The following is a 15,960-nucleotide window of genomic DNA, read 5'->3' as shown; positions in this document are numbered from 1 at the left end:
CCAAAAACCTTCTCGGCTGATTGAACGATGCGCTGCAGCCTCCGAATGTCGTGCTTGGTGGCTGAGCCAAACCAGACCATGATGGAGAAGGTGAGGACAGACTCTATGATGGCAGTATAAAACTGGACCATCATTGCCTGTGGCAGATTGTGTTTTCTCAGCAGCTGCAGGAAGTACATCCTCTGTTGGGCCTTTTTGTCTGTGGGGTCAACGGTGGTCTCCCATTTAAGGTCCCTGGAGATGATGGTTCCAAGGAACTTAAATGACAACACAGATGTGACTGTGGTGTTGTTGATGGTGAGTGGGGGGAGGGGAGGGGGAGCTCTCCTAAAGTCTACAATCGATTCCTCTGTCTGAAGAGCATTGAGCTCCAGGTTGTTGTGAAGGCACCAAGACGCCAGCTGTGTCACTTCCTGTCTGTAGGCAGATTCCTCCCCATCCTGGATCAGTCCAATCAGGGTTGTGTCATTCGCAAACTTGAGAAGCTTGACAGAGGAGTCTGTGGATGTGCAGTCGTTGGTGCAGAGAGAGTAAAGGAGAGGGGAGAGTACGCAGCCTTGCGGTGCTCCTATGCTGAGGGTCAGCGGGTCTGAGATGTGCTTTCCCAGCCTCACATGCTGCTTCCTGTCTATCAGGAAGTTGATGATCCACTGACAGATGGTTCAGGCACAGTCAACTGGGAGAGTTTAGAGTGTAGTAGCTCTGGCACAATGTTGTTGAATGCAGAGCTAAAATCCACAGACAAAATTGTACTCTGTATATGTGGCTCAGTGCCACGTTTTGCTTGTCACATTCCTTTAAATGCTTGAGAAATGTTGTTGCATCAAAGGCATTATATAAATATGTGTTGCAATAAACAAACTACCAGAGGGATTCAACCTAAAACATTGACTATTCCTCTGACTGTATAGATGTTACCTAACTTGCTGAGTTCCTCCAATAGTTTGTCATTTTTGCTTAAAGGTCCTGTCCCACTTTAGACGATTTTAATGCGACTGCCGGCGACTAGGCTGTCGCCGACAGTTCGTCAGGTGTCGCGAGCATGATCGTGAGGTCTTCCAAGAATTGTAGTGGATCTCAGCGCGTCGCTGAGAAATCATCCGGTTTGAAATTTCTCAGCGACAGCTGGCTTGTCGGCAGGTATCGTTGCTTATTGCGGGCGCTGTCGCATGCTGTCCCCAGGTTTGTTAGGTTCTCTTAGATGCATTTAGAAGCACATTATATTAAAATAAGTAAAGTCATTTCAAAATACCATAAAATGCTTGTGTTTAACTGAACATCAGTTATGGCATCACTGAAATAAAATCTTGGCTTCAATTCAATTTCCTCAAACTAAACTACGACAAATCTGAAATCATCATCATTGGACCAAAAACGCTCACCAAATCCACCCACAACTTCACCCTTAATATTGATGGTTTCCCAGTATCCACCTCCCCTCACATCCGGAATCTTGGAATCATCTTTGATCAAACCCTCTCCTTCGACAAACACATCAAACACATCACCACGACAGCCTTCTTCCACCTCAAAAACATCGCCCGTCTCCGTCCGTCCCTCTCCTCCACAGCTGCAGAAACCCTCATCCACTCCTTCATCACCTCCCGTCTGGACTACTGTAACAGCCTCCTCTATGGTTCACCCTCAAAAATCATTAATAAACTCCAATACTTCCAGAACTCCGCTGCCCGTCTACTCACTCACTCCCCGATCCGTGACCATATCACCCCCGTCCTTTACAAGCTCTACTGGCTCCCCATCCCCCAGAGAATCCAGTACAAAATCCTCCTCATGATCTACAAAGCCCTCCATAACCTGGCCCCATCCTACCTGACTGACCTCCTCCACAGACACACTCCCACCCGTACCCTCCGCTCTGCTGCTGCTAACCTCCTGTCCCCCCCCCATCCGGACCAAACTCAGATCCTGGGGGGACAGGGCTTTCTCCATCGCTGCTCCCACCCTCTGGAACTCACTACCTCAGACCATCAGACCATTCAAAACATCACTGAAGTCTCACCTGTTCAGCACTGCCTTCAACCACTGACCGTCACCTCACCTTATTTTTCCTTTTCTGTTCGTTTACTTATTTATTTTTTATTTTTACTATGTTTTAGTAAACCCTGTAAAGCGTCTTTGAGTTTTTAGAAAAGCGCTATACAAATGTAATGCATTATTATTATTATTATTATTATTATTTAACCAATTTATTTACCGTCAGGACATTTGACAGATAGATTGGAGGCGACAGTTTGACGGTCAGGTAAGCCTGGGAATTTTTGCGATGTTTATGGCCATCAGCCAGTACATTTAAAGTGGGGTCCAAACCCAGATATGCAACCCAAAAACCAGATATGCATCTCCCGTACATTTTCAAAGAATGCCCACAGTTTTCACAAAAATCCACTTAACCACTTTTAAAATTAATGTTTTTAATACAGTTTATGCCTTGTTACAGTGATGCTTGGTTTTTAAGTAACCCATACAAGGTGTTATAGTTCAAAACTCTCAAGTACTTACCGACTTGTCAGTGACTTGTCAGTGAACATTAGGACGCCGGAGAAGCATTGACAGCGTGGGAACTTTGCGATGTTTCCGAAGACGCTGTAATCTCGACCTGACTCGGCATTGTCGTGGTCATTGTCGTTGGGTAAAAGAAAAGTTTGGCGATCTGCTACGACTTTGACAGTCGCCGGCAGTCGCCTTAAAATCGCCTAATGTGGGATAGACCCTTAAGATTCCAACATCTGCAGACACTTGCATCTGCATGTTAATACAAAGTACAAAACTCTTTCTCATTATTATGGTACCATAGCTAGTTAGATTCGAAGTCCATCAGCATTCAGTTTTAAACTGCATGCCACACCCTATAACTTGCTACGAATAACGGGGAGGCCCTTTAAAACTGAGATGAGAAAAAACTTTTTCACCCAGAGAGTTGTGAATTTGTGGAATTCTCTGCCACAGAAGGTAGGAGAGGCCAATTCACTGGATGAATTTAAAAGAGAGTTAGATAGAACTCTGGGGACTAGCAGAATCAAGGGATATGGGGAGAAGGCAGGCACGGGTTACTGATTGTGGATGATCAGCCATGATCACAATGAATAGCGGTGCTGGCTCGAAGGGCCAAATGGCCTCCTCCTGCACCTATTTTCTATGTTTCTATATTAATCTATTTCATTTGAACAAAAGTGTTAACTGAATATTTTGATAATTGAACTGCTAATTTAGGTTTAGCTTTATTTTATTTTAGGTTCATGAGTGCCGAGATTCAGTGAAAAGTTTTTGTTTGCATGCTAGCCAATCAAATAAGATAATAATATACATGGATACAATCAAGTCAAACACAAGTACAATAGACAGGGTGAAGAGACAAATACCCAGAGAGCAGAATATTGTTTCTAAGCATTCTAACATAACAGCTCCAGAGAAAAAGTCCAATGTCTGCAATGAGATAGGTGGAAAAATCAGGACTGCACCCAGGCTTATGGAAGGACCATTCAGAAGCCCGGTAACAGACAGGATGAAGCTGCTCCTGAGTCTGGTAGTGTGTCCTTTCAAGCTTTTGTATCTTCTGCCTGTTGGGAGTGGGAGAAGATGGAACGACCAGGGTGGGTCAAGCCTTAGATTATGTTGGCTGTTTCCCAAAGCAGCCGATGATGTAATAAATAGTGGAGAGTCTGCTCTGTGTGATGGACTGGGCTACATCCACAACTCTCTGCAATTTCTTGGGTCTCGGACAGGTCTGTTCACAAACCAAACTGTGATGCAAACCAACAGTATGCTTTCGACAATGCATCTGTAGAAGTTGGTAAGAGTGGTTGGAGACATGCCAAGTTTCCTCAGTCTGCTCAGGAAGTGGAGGTATTGGTATACCTTTTTTCGTTGTAGCTTCAAGGTGGTTGTTCCAGGACAGATTGTTGGTAATATTTATACCTAGGAACCTGAAGCTCTCTACCATTGCCACTTCAGCACCATTGATGCTGATTGAGACATGTACCTGAAGTCTATAACTAGTTCCTTTGTCTAAAATCTGGTTTGGTGACGAGAGTATACAAATTTAAGATCCTCTTCCAACAATCTGAACAGTTGACAGTAGCATGTTTACGCATTCATTTATAATACTGCAATTTCTTGAAGAACACCATGATATCTTGAGATATTTAATGATTTCATATTTTCTTCTTTTTATTTTCCCAACACCGGTGATCCAGTTCAGACAACAATAACTATGAGTGTCACTGGACAAGTGCATGGATGGGAATGTGGAAAAGGGCTACAGCTGCTGACACTTAGGATCGTGGGCAGCACTGGATTTTAACTGGCAGCCTATTTCTGCAGTGCTGGAAATTATGTTGTGGGGAAGATGGAAGGAAGAATGTATAGGACAAAGGCAATATCTGCGATATGTAGTAGTAAGAATTGCAATAGAGATAATTGTAGTAGCAGTTAGGTACGGATAGGATAGTGGCAGTTAGGTACTGATATTATCAACAAGAGCATCAGACCCTTTAGCTTTGACTTGAACTGTTGAAACAGCCAAAACGGTGCATGATAGCGTGACAATTTTAGCACCACCTTAATCACCAATGTCTTGTGGTTTAAATGGTTGTTATATTTTAAAAGTTTTTCACTTTTTAAACTTTAAAAATCACCTTTTTAAAGTTTAAAAAATCATTTTTCCATTACCCCTGCCGTCAGCAAGATCGACGTCACAATGGGACCCGCCCGAGTGAAGGGAGTGGCTGCCAATGGGGGTGGGGTGGGGTGGCCCCTCCCTTTTCCACGACTTGACAATGGGACCCGTCTGAGTGACGGCCTATGAGCGGGGGTGGGTGGCACGGCCCCTCCCTGTTCCACCTACCCTGCCTGTCAGCCGCGTTCGATGTCACAATGAGACCCGGCCGAGTGACGGGAGTGGCTGCTGAGCCGTTGAGCTGCCACTGCTGCTGAGCCATCGAGTTGTGGGGGGGGGGGGGGGGGGGAGGGGAAGGGGGGGGGGGGTATGTGCTGGAGAGACCCTGAGTGTAGGGAGGGGGGGGTGAGGGGAGGAGAGGGATAAGGAGGGTTGAGGGGAGTTGGAGTGGGTGAGCGGGATAGGGGGGAGGGGGGAAAAAGGGGGTTGAGGGGCGATGGAGTGGGTAAGTGGGGGGGGGGTGCAGGGTACAACACCAATGCAGGAGAACTTTGGGGCCAACGGGTCCACCTTGTTCTAGTTAATTCATATAATCATACAACCTTTCTGTTCTTCCTGCCAACATGTGCATCTCCTAATGTTAAATTTGAATTGAACACTATGTTTCAATCTTCCAGATAATAATTTTTCAACTTTCTGATTAATGAATATGTACAAAATAAAATGGGCAATGTGGTCCCTCGCTGATTATTTGCCCAATCAACTCTCTTGATTCCCTGTCTGAACTCCCCACTCTTCTTCACAATCCCTTCCCCACACATTTTCACTCTCTCACAGTAAATAAAACATTTCTCCCTTTTTGAGTTATGTTGCCTTTTCTAATAGTGGTCATATAACGTGGAAACACTAAATCACATTATTCTTGCTCTTGTTAAACTGATCTCCTGAATGGATAAACTTAATTATCCCACCCAATCTGATCTTGACTTAATGGACTGGTCACATTGAACAGCTTCACCAGGCAAAGCTGTTTGGAGTGGGGTCCATCAAGTGAACTGCAACTCTGATTTTTCTACCTGCTCACTTCCGAACAGTAGAGAGGTGCTTTACATTTACCAAGGTCCGTTCAAGCTAATTGCTTTGGTTTGGGGAAATTTACTCTCCAGTTTAAAACCAGAATCAAAATAACTTCCTCCTAGCGTCAGGGAATAAATTATGAAATGCAGAAGGTGACAACAGGAAACATCTGGTCTCTTTTCCTCTTTTTAAAATGTGGAACTTTATTGTTATGTTTCTTGTAAAGGTGATATACCAGGCCATGTGGTAAATCTAACATTCTCCTTCACCTCTCCAACTACCTTGCGACCAACACCATCCCCAACAACTCTACCACTCACCCTCCAAAGACCTCTCTCCTGTCCTGCATCTCCCACCACTGCCACATCATTTCCCCAAATCCCATCTGTGCCTTCACTACCCACCCACATCCTCACCCCCATCATTTAAAACTGAGCCAGAGGCCCTATTCCTTCTGAGTCTGGAAAAGTCTCAGACTGAGTGAGCTCCTTCTGGTTCTGCCAATGATGTGAACAAGGACACCACCCATTGACATAGTGCCCAGGGGATTCTGTTCATCCAGCTGATTAGGGAAATAGTCTGATAGTTTGGAGAGTGTCATAGAGTCGTATTGCATGGAACCAATTCAGCCCAACTTGCCCATGGCATCCAAGATACCCTATCCACACTAGTCCCACTTGCCTGTGTTTGGTCCGTATCCCTCAAAACCTATGTACCTGTCCAGTGGATATTGAAAAGCAAATAAAAACCGCAGAAGCTGAAAATGGATAATAAAAGGAGAAAAATGCTTGAAATGCTCAGCATTGGAAGGAATGCTGAGCAGTTTAAACTTTTTCTGTTTTTATTGATGATAAGGACTTTCATCGCCGCTCTACTTTGATAAAAGGATGTCATCAATGTACATGATGAACCTGATGTGTTTTCGATGAAGTTACTGACATTGTGGGTGGATGAGATACAGTATAAAAGTAATTAAGGATCGATAGGAAGCACAGAAACAGGCTCTTTGGCCGACCTTGTCCGCGCCGACCAGTGATCCCTGCACACTAATACTAGGGATCATTTTACATTTTTACCAAGCCAATTAACCTACAAACCTGTACATCTTTGGAGTGTGGGAGTGAACCGGAGAAAACCCACGCAGGTCACGGGGATAGCGTACAAACTCTATACGGACAGTACCCGTAGTCACGATAGAACACGGGTCTCAGGTGCTGTAAGGCAGCAACCCTACCGTTGCGCCAATGTGTCGCCCTATAATATGAAACCTATCATGAAGGCGGAGGCAGGAAAATTGCCTTGGTTAGTCTTGTGCAGTGCATGCTTCTTTGCATGAGGTCTTTATCACATTTTGAAATCTGTGCTTCTTTCTTGGGTAGTCTCTGAGTTTGGCTTGAACTAAACAAGAAGGAGTAAATTTCGTCAAGTCTCATAGTGCAGTCCAACACAAAACTCCTTTTAGTTTATTCAAACTAAGAAAATATAAACAATATAATATAAAGCACAATAGTTAATAGAACTACAATACAATACAATACAATATATCTTTATTGTCATTGTACCCAGGGGTACAACGAGATTGGGAATGCGCCTCCCATACGATGCAATAATTTAAGTAATTTAGACAGCAGCAACCCAACAAAACGAAACAGTTGTAACAGTTTTGGACAGGGTAAAGTGCAAGTTGATCTATGCGTTGTGGCCATCCAGCTCAGCAGGACCGGTTCATAGCAGCTATGGCCCTGGGGATGAAGCTGTTCCTGAGTCTGGAGGTGCGGGCGTAGAAGGCCTTGTATCGTCTGCCCGATGGAAGGAGTTTGATAAGTATGATAAGAACCTACCAAAGAATTATAAAAAATATTTACTCAAACAATGATACTTTGTTTTATCTCTTGACAATAACCTTAACTCAAAGATAAGTCACTGTAGCAACCATTGAAAGGGGCTTTCTCCTGTCTTTACAGGTGATCAATCTTGTTCACAATCCTTTGCAAGTTGTCCTCAGTTTTTCCGCAAACACCCTTTGTACAATCTATAAATCAAACCCCATCTTTGGTTGGAACCTGTAAGTCAGGTCTATTCCTTTTGTTCAGGCACTGCTCAATTTCATTTGTTCTTGTCATCAATTTTCACAGCACCTTGAAAAATTCAGCGACCATTTAACTGTCAGGCCACAGACTCTCTGTGGAGAAAGCAGATAAGTAAATTGTGTCCTTTGGTTAGTCTTGTTTGTATGTGAATGTGTCCAGTCACATAATTTTAAGCTGGCAGTCTGCTTTGAATATTGTTTTAAAAAAAGTCTAGTAGTTCCTCATAAAATGCTGAGATAGAATCTCTTCTTTAGGTTTGATGTAGTCGGTGCAGACTTGGCTGGAGGGGTAATTGTAATTCTTTAATGGTGGGGCACACAGTGGTCGAGTTGAAGTACAAAGAGGAAAGGTGGATTTCTGGATGGAGAACATTTGACTTCCTTTGGCAAGTTCTATTCGTGGTCTTGACCTTGACTCCAGTTTTATATATTACTTATGTAATTGTAGGAGCAAAAATGGAAAGGACCCGACTCCGTGTGGCCTTTCCATTTTGCTCCTACAATAATACAAAATGATAAAACTTTATTTCACCCAGGAGGGAAATTGGTCTGCCAACTGTCATAAAAATACAAAACACAAAATACAGGAAATTAAAGTGACGAGTGGAAAGAATTGGGGATGTGCAAAGATTGGGGAGAGTGGGGGGAGTCAGTCTCAGTCTACACCATGACAGAAGGGGGAGGAGTTGTACAGTTTGATGGCCACTGGGAAGAAGGATCTCCTGTGACATTCTGTCCTGCATCTTGGTGAAGTCTGTTGCTGAAGGTACTCCTCAGGTTGACCAGTGTGTCATGGAGGGGGTGAGCTGTATTGTCCAGAACGCTCCGCAGTTTGAGGAGCATCCTCCCCTCCAAGACCACCTCCCATGAATACAACTCCGCCCCCAGGACAGAGCCAGCCTTCCTGATGACATACAACATTCTATTGGCGTCCGCGGCCTGCGCCCTGCTGTCCCAGCACACAGCAGTGAAGAAGGTGGCACTGGCTACCACCGATTGGTAGAAAATCTGCAGCATCTTACTGCAGACGTTGAAGGAGCGGAGCCTGCTCAGAAGTATGGACGGTTCTCTCCTTGTACAGGGCCTCAGCGTTCCTGGACCAGTCCAGTTTACTGTCCAGGTACACTCCAAGGTATTTGTACTCCCTGGTAAACTGCACATCCACACCTTTGATGGAGACAGGGGCATTCCTCTCTTCCTAAAGTCAACCATTAACTCCTTAGTCTTGTTGGTGGTGAGCTGCAGGTGATTCAGCCCAACAATGTCATCAGCTTCCCTCCGCTCACTGATGCAGCCCACAATTGCAGAGCCATCTGAAAACATCTGCAGGTGGCACGAGCCAGAGTTAGATCTGAAGTCCGAGGCGTAGATGGTGAACAGGAAGGGATAGAGGACCGACCCCCATGGGGCCCCTGTGTGGCTCACCACCATGTTCTAGACACAGTTCCATTGCCTGACATATTGTGGTGGTCCAGTCAGGTAAATAAAGACTTCATCAAAATTGGATGAAGGTGATAGCATGCATTTTTCTATTATTGTTCACCCATTATGTTGGTTTATTCCTAACTTTATGTCCTGGTAGTATTCTAGTCGCAAATGAATCTTTAAAGAAAGCTTTTTATATGTAAACAATTTGATTTCAAAAAGACACAAGTGCTGCAGTAACTCAGCGGGTCAAACAGCACCTCAGGAGGACATGAGGAGGCCACATTTTAGATTGGAACCCAAATTCAGAATGATTGTAGAGTAGGGAAGAAAGCTGGAAGAGAGGCGGGAGATTGACGAAGCCAGGCACGCGATGGGTCCATACACGGGAGGGATGTTTAATTGGCAAATGGTTAGACTAAGGGCAGAGGTCAAAAGCCAAAAGATAAGGTGATGAGTCATGAAATGAGAAGCCAGAGGAAAGGATATGGATGGAAGAGGACAAGAGGAAGGGGAAAGGGGGGAATGCATAACGAGAGGATTTGAGTATAGGAGTAAAGAGGTCCTTCTATAGTTGTACAGGGCCCTGGTGAGACCATATCTGGAGTATTGTGTGCAGTTTTGGTCTCCTAATTTGAGGAAGGACATCCTTGCTATTGAGGCAGTGCAGCGTAGGTTCACGAGGTTAATCCCCGGGATGGTGGGACTGTCATATGAGGAAAGATAGGAAAGACTGGGCTTGTATTCCCTGGAATTTAGAAGGATGAGAGGGGGTCTTATATTATTATTATTAAAATTTATTAAGCAGACTCATGGTCCATTAGAATACACATACAGTACACAGTATATACATATAAAATTAAATTAAATTAGAAAAGGCAACAATACCAATGTTTCCACATAGGTGACAGGTATCTCACGGCTCTGAAACCAGGATTTACCAGCAGCACAATGATGGAATTCTGAGAACCATTCAATCGGCATATAAATTTAAACATGAGATTCCTCAACAGGGCATGAAACGTATTGACTCCTGCACTACAAAACAGTTCACTTGCACTGCACCACCTTCAGAAACATATAAAATTATAAAAGGACTAGGCAAGCTAGATGCAGGAAAAATGTTCCCAATGTTGGGGGAGTCCAGAACCAGGGGCCACAGTCTAAGAATAAAGGGGAGGCCATTTAAAACTGAGATGAGAAAAAACTTTTTCACCCACAGAGTTGTGAATTTGTGGAATGCTCTGCCAAAGAAGGCAGTAGAGGCCAATTCAAAAGAGTGGCCAATTCAACCTAAAAGTGGACGAATTTAAAAGAGAGTTAGATAGAGCTCTAGGGGCTAGCAGAATCAAGGGATATGGCGAGAAGGCAGGCACGAGTTACTGATTGTGGATGATCAGCCATGATCACAATGAATGCGGTGCTGGTTTGAAGGGCCGAATGGCCTCCTCCTGCACCTATTTTCTATGTTTCTAAATGAGTATCCACATGGGGCACAAGGAAGAGAGGGGAAAAAGGTGTGTGTTGGTGGGGTTGTTGTCGGTTAGCTTATGAACTAAATGTTCATATTGAAGTTGGTGAAATACTATTTCCTGAGTAGTTCCTGTTGTAATCGAAGCTAATTTGCCAAGAAAGGTCTCACACATAATGAGGTAATAATTACAAAATAATCCTCTTTTAGAGACCATGACTGAAAAATACAGTAGTGATCATTGAGGATTTCAATGACCCTAAAATTAATGGGGTTAGGAGGTAGCCATGATTGAATGGCAGAGTGGGCATGGTGGGCAGAATGGTCTAATTCTGCTCCTATTACTTATGACCTTATGGATAGAAAGACAGGTAAATGTGATAACACAGAATTCCTATGACATATAAAAACTCTTTTCTGACACAATAAGCACAATAACCCAACAAAGGAAGATCACCTATTCAATTCAAACTGAGAGAATTAAAAGAAGACAAAGTAGGGGAACATCTAGGCCAATCTGATCATAAAATGCTTTAAAAAAGATAAACTATTTAAGTACGAAGTATACCAGATTTATACATGAGAGAGAGGCTGATGTCATAAGGCTGAGAATTGAACAGGATGATTAAATAGCCAATAGCACTGGCAAATGATGATGTTACAAAACAAAACATTTAAAAAGGCATGGAGAATCCACAAATATATATTCTGTTAAACAAACAACAGAACATTTACAAGACTTTGCGATGAATAGGACACAAGTGAGAGTAATGAAAAAGGTGTATGTTTAATTCTCCTCTCTGCTTAAACCTATGCCCTCAGGTTCTCAATACTCTGCGTAAAAGACTAATTAACCCTATCTACCCATCGTATGATTTTGCACACCTCTGTACAGTCACCTCTCATCCTCCTGCGCTCCAGGGAGTAAAGTCTTAGCTTTTTCAACCTCTTCCAATAGCTCAGTGTCGTGGCAACATCCCCATGAATGTCTTCACCCTTTCCAGTTTCCTCATCTCTTTCTTAAAAGAACATCCTTTAATTCTGAGGCTGTGACCTCTAGTCCTAGACTCTCCCACTAGTGGTAACATCCTCTCCACATTCACTCTATCCAAGTCTTTCACTATTCTGTACATTTCAATGAGGTCCCCCCTCAATCTTCTAAACTCCAGTGAGTACAGGCCCAGTGCCGTCAAATGCTCATCATATGTGCACCTACTCATCTCTGGGATCATTCTTGTAAACCTCCTCTGGACCCTCTCCAGAGCCAGCACGATCCTTCCTCATCCAAAATTGCTCACAATATTCCAAATGCGGCCTGGCAGAGCCTCAGCATTACATCCCTGTTTTTGTATACAAGCCCTCTCAAAATAAATGCTAGTGTTGAGTTTGCGTTCTTTACTACCAATTCGACTTGCAGATTAACATTTTGCGAATCCTGCACCTGCACTCCCAAGTCCCTTTGCACCTCTAATTTCTAGATTATCTCCCCATTTAGAAAATAATCTACGCCTTTATTCCTACTACCAAAATGCATGACTCCACACTTTGCTACACTACAGTTCATCTGCCACTTCTCTGCCCATTCTCCCAACCTATCCAAGTCCTTCTGCAGAGTCCCTGCTTTCTCTACACTACCTGCCCCTCCACCTTTCTTCGTATCATCCGCAAACTTGGCCACAAAGCCTTCAATCCCCCCATCCAAATCATTAATATACAGGCCCCAGGACCCTTGCAGAACTCCGCTAGTCACTGGCAGCAAACCAGAAAAAGCTCCTTTATTCTACCATCCAGCCAACCTGCTATCCATGCTAGTATCTGCCCTTTGATACCATGAGCTCTCATCTTTCTTAGCAGCCTCCCATGTGGCTCCTTATCAAAGGTTTTCTGAAAATCTAGGTATACAACATCTACTGGCTCTCCTTTGTCTGTCCTACTATTTACTTCTTCAAGGAATCCCAGCAAATTTGTCAGACCATGCTGACTTCGGCCTATTTTATCATGAACTTCTAAGTACTCCGTAACCTCATCCTTTATAATGGACTCTAACATCTTACCAACCACTGAAGACAGACTAACTGGCCTATAGTTCCCACTAATGTACTGATGTGACTTAGTACAAATGTTTTAAATGATCCAAGGTATTAATGGAGTAGAAGCAGTGGACATGTGTCCATCTGTGGGGAGGAGCCCATCTAGAGACTTTCAGTGTAAGATAATGAATAAGAAATCCAAAAGGGAATTCAAAAAAGAAATCGTCTTTACCTAAAGAGTAGTGGGAATATGGAACTTGCTAACTATGAGAGTCTCGGACAAAAATGTATACATTTAAAAAGACGGACAAGTACATTAAGAAGAAGGGAATGTAGGACTCTGCTGATAGATTTAAATGAGTCAAAATGGGAGGAGGTTCAATTAGGCAAGATGAATAAATGGTCTGTTTCCATGCTGTACAACGTATGGAAAAATGTTCACCAATTTGGTAATTTATAATGACATGAAATATGTACATAGATGCGAGACATTGACTGATGATATTATAACAGAACATACAAACATATACATATACAAATAAAATATATATTTTCAAAAGGTATCAACTTATGAAAATTGAAAAAGATGAAGAATGCCATTCTCTGAAGTTAGGGAGAACAATACCAATATGTAACAAAACAATACAGCCCACATGCATTGGCTTTGGTGCTGTTCATGCAAATATGTTATTGGCAATTTAAAGTGATTAATAATGCCCTTATTCTGAAATATAATAAAACAAAGGAATAATAACAATGTTTTTTGGTTTATGATTATTGTGTCCCATTCTATCTTATACGCCTTTAAATTGAAGATATTTTGAGGAGAAGTTGGATTTTGCCAGATGACTCAAGAACCAATCTAGACATCATACACCCAACACCAAAGGCTTCATTAAGTCTTCAATCTGTTGTACCTCTGAAGAATTTCCATTCCCTTTATGTGTAGTAGCCAAGATTCTTGTTGGTGGCTTGAAAACCAGCTTCCACTGAAAATAAACGAAACATAGCCATTTACCCACATTTTTAAAATAATTATCTTTTTTGAGTCGGACTAACATTCCAAACATCCTTTCCTGCCATCTCTCAACACAGACTGTATTAAGGGGTAGGGGTGAATAAGCTTCACACATGGAAATGACAAAAAAACACTCTAATATCAATTGACTGTAACCAAATGCGCTAATCACCTTAAATGATCAGTGATGTATTTGATATGCCAAACATTCAAAATTTATCAAATTGCAAAAAATAAAATAAAATTATTTAAATACACTAAAAAAAAATAATTGGGGTAATCTGAAACCTACACTGCACTTTCCCCTGCACTGCTTTACCTTTCCACTCAAACGAAAGTGTTCCTGGAAACGGAATTAGGACAGGCCCCAAGGCATGTGAGTAAATTTCCCAGCATAAGTGCTTGGGAACTCCAGGAGGTCAGTACAAATGCTTTAGCCTAATCTGCAATGAGAAAGCATTTCAACACAACTAATATTAAACAGGCCAGCACACTGCAGCTTAAGACAATACATCAGGCCTCCTAGCATGCCATAAGGAATCTACGTTTTTTTTAAATGAACCTCTGGAACAGTAGAATGTGAACTGAAGAAGATGCAGGAGTAGCTAATGTGTATTTGTTAACTATTTGTTTTCTCTAAAGAAGTGAGGTCTGGCTCTCCACAAACCTTACATAATCCACAGAAAAGTAGCCCCACCAAGCCTGGTTTCATCCCTAAAACATTTATTAAATGTTAATGCTCAAAACTGTTGCTCTGGTGAACATTCATCAGGTTTAGAGTTTTTCCCATCAAAACACTTGGCAAGCATCAGACAGAATAACGTTTCTTAATAACGGAGAAATGGGCAATAATTGGACTTGAAACAAATTGGATCAAGATGGGGTTAGTTGTCTATGGAAATACATGCAGAGTCACAATGCATTGTTTAATTTACACACGTGTAAATGAACAACTGTAGACTGTTCTCTACCAAACAACAAAAATGTGAGGCTGACATAGCTGCCTTTAGCTATAGATTGCAAATCCTGCAAACCATCTGGACCGGACCACATGGGTAATTAACTCCAACTGTGTTCTCTCTCTCTACCTTATGTTTGTGTTGGGTTACTGTTGTCACGTGCTTCAAAACCAAAGTATCTCACCATAGCTCAGTACACCTGACCATAATAAACTAATGTTACCATATGATAGAGAGAGACAAAACACTGGTGTTAATTTACTAACCACTCTAGGCCAGGTTGTTGTTTTAGGCCTGATAAGCAGGATTTGCAGCCTTTAGCTAAAGGGGAGGGAAGTAAAGCATCCCTCCTTGGAAATTAAAGGGAATAACCCAGCAGTGTTTATCATCAAATTAATGACCTCCCGGCCATAAGGACACTGCAGTTAGAAAGGAATGACCTCATCAGTCACAAAACAAAATGGATGGATTTTGCAGTCTTTCTTTAGATTTTTTATGTGGAATTTGTGTATAATTTATGTATAAGTTGTTTTGTGTGTTTGTCTCTGTGCCTGTGATGCAGCTGTTAGCAAGATTCTTCATTGTGTCTGTGCCTCACTGTACTTGTACATGTGACAATAAAACCAACTTGACTATTGGGATAGGAAACACAAATGCGAAGCAAAGAGGTTAGTCAGCAGGTGATATATGCTACTATGTAGGGGCATAGGGATTGGTTGGATGGTCGAACCCTCGGATTGGCTAGCGAGGTCACGAGGTGGGTTAGCGCGAGAGATTCGAGCAGTCTAGCGTTGGAACCCTTTTAGGTAAGACGTTAGGTAGTAGTCACCGGGTTTTTAGAGCTGTTTAATAAACTTTGACTGCAGCATCCATCGCTATCGGACTCACTACATTGGTGACCCTGAACGTGATCCGAAGATCACAGGACCATGTCGCAGGTAGGAGCGAACAGTGGGCAGCAGAGCGCGAGCGGCTTTCACCTACCCCCATTCTGGGCCCATCAGCCGCACCTGTGGTTCGTGCAGGCAGCATCCCAGTTCCACCTCAAGAAGGTGGAAGAAGACCTGGAAAAGTTCCACCTGCTGGTAAGCTGCCTACAGCCCGAGGTGGCCACGCGGGTGGGAAGGTACTTGACCAACCCTCCCCAAACCGAGAAGTACGAGGGGCTCAAGAGGCTCCTGCTGAGGACTTTTGTCTGTAGCCAGAACCAGCGGGCTCTGAAGCTTTTACATTCACCGGAGCTGGGGGATCGGCT

The 15,960-nt window shown here is 43.0% G+C and overlaps 1 protein-coding gene across 1 annotated transcript in view; it reads right to left on the bottom strand.

Moving 5' to 3' along the window:
• Positions 1-10,059: 10,059 nt before the first annotated feature.
• The window catches only part of LOC144592448 (arrestin domain-containing protein 3-like), a 28,528-nt gene continuing 22,627 nt past the window's right edge, over positions 10,060-15,960 (bottom strand). Inside the window, exon 7 of the mRNA XM_078397037.1 lies at positions 10,060-13,717. Coding sequence (XP_078253163.1) covers positions 13,668-13,717 — 50 coding nt within the window. The 3' untranslated portion in view covers positions 10,060-13,667. The remainder of the gene's footprint in view (positions 13,718-15,960) is intronic.

Source organism: Rhinoraja longicauda, chromosome 3, assembly GCF_053455715.1.
Source record: "Rhinoraja longicauda isolate Sanriku21f chromosome 3, sRhiLon1.1, whole genome shotgun sequence".
Lineage (NCBI taxonomy): Eukaryota > Metazoa > Chordata > Chondrichthyes > Rajiformes > Arhynchobatidae > Rhinoraja > Rhinoraja longicauda.
This window is presented reverse-complemented; position numbering and strand designations above follow the sequence as displayed.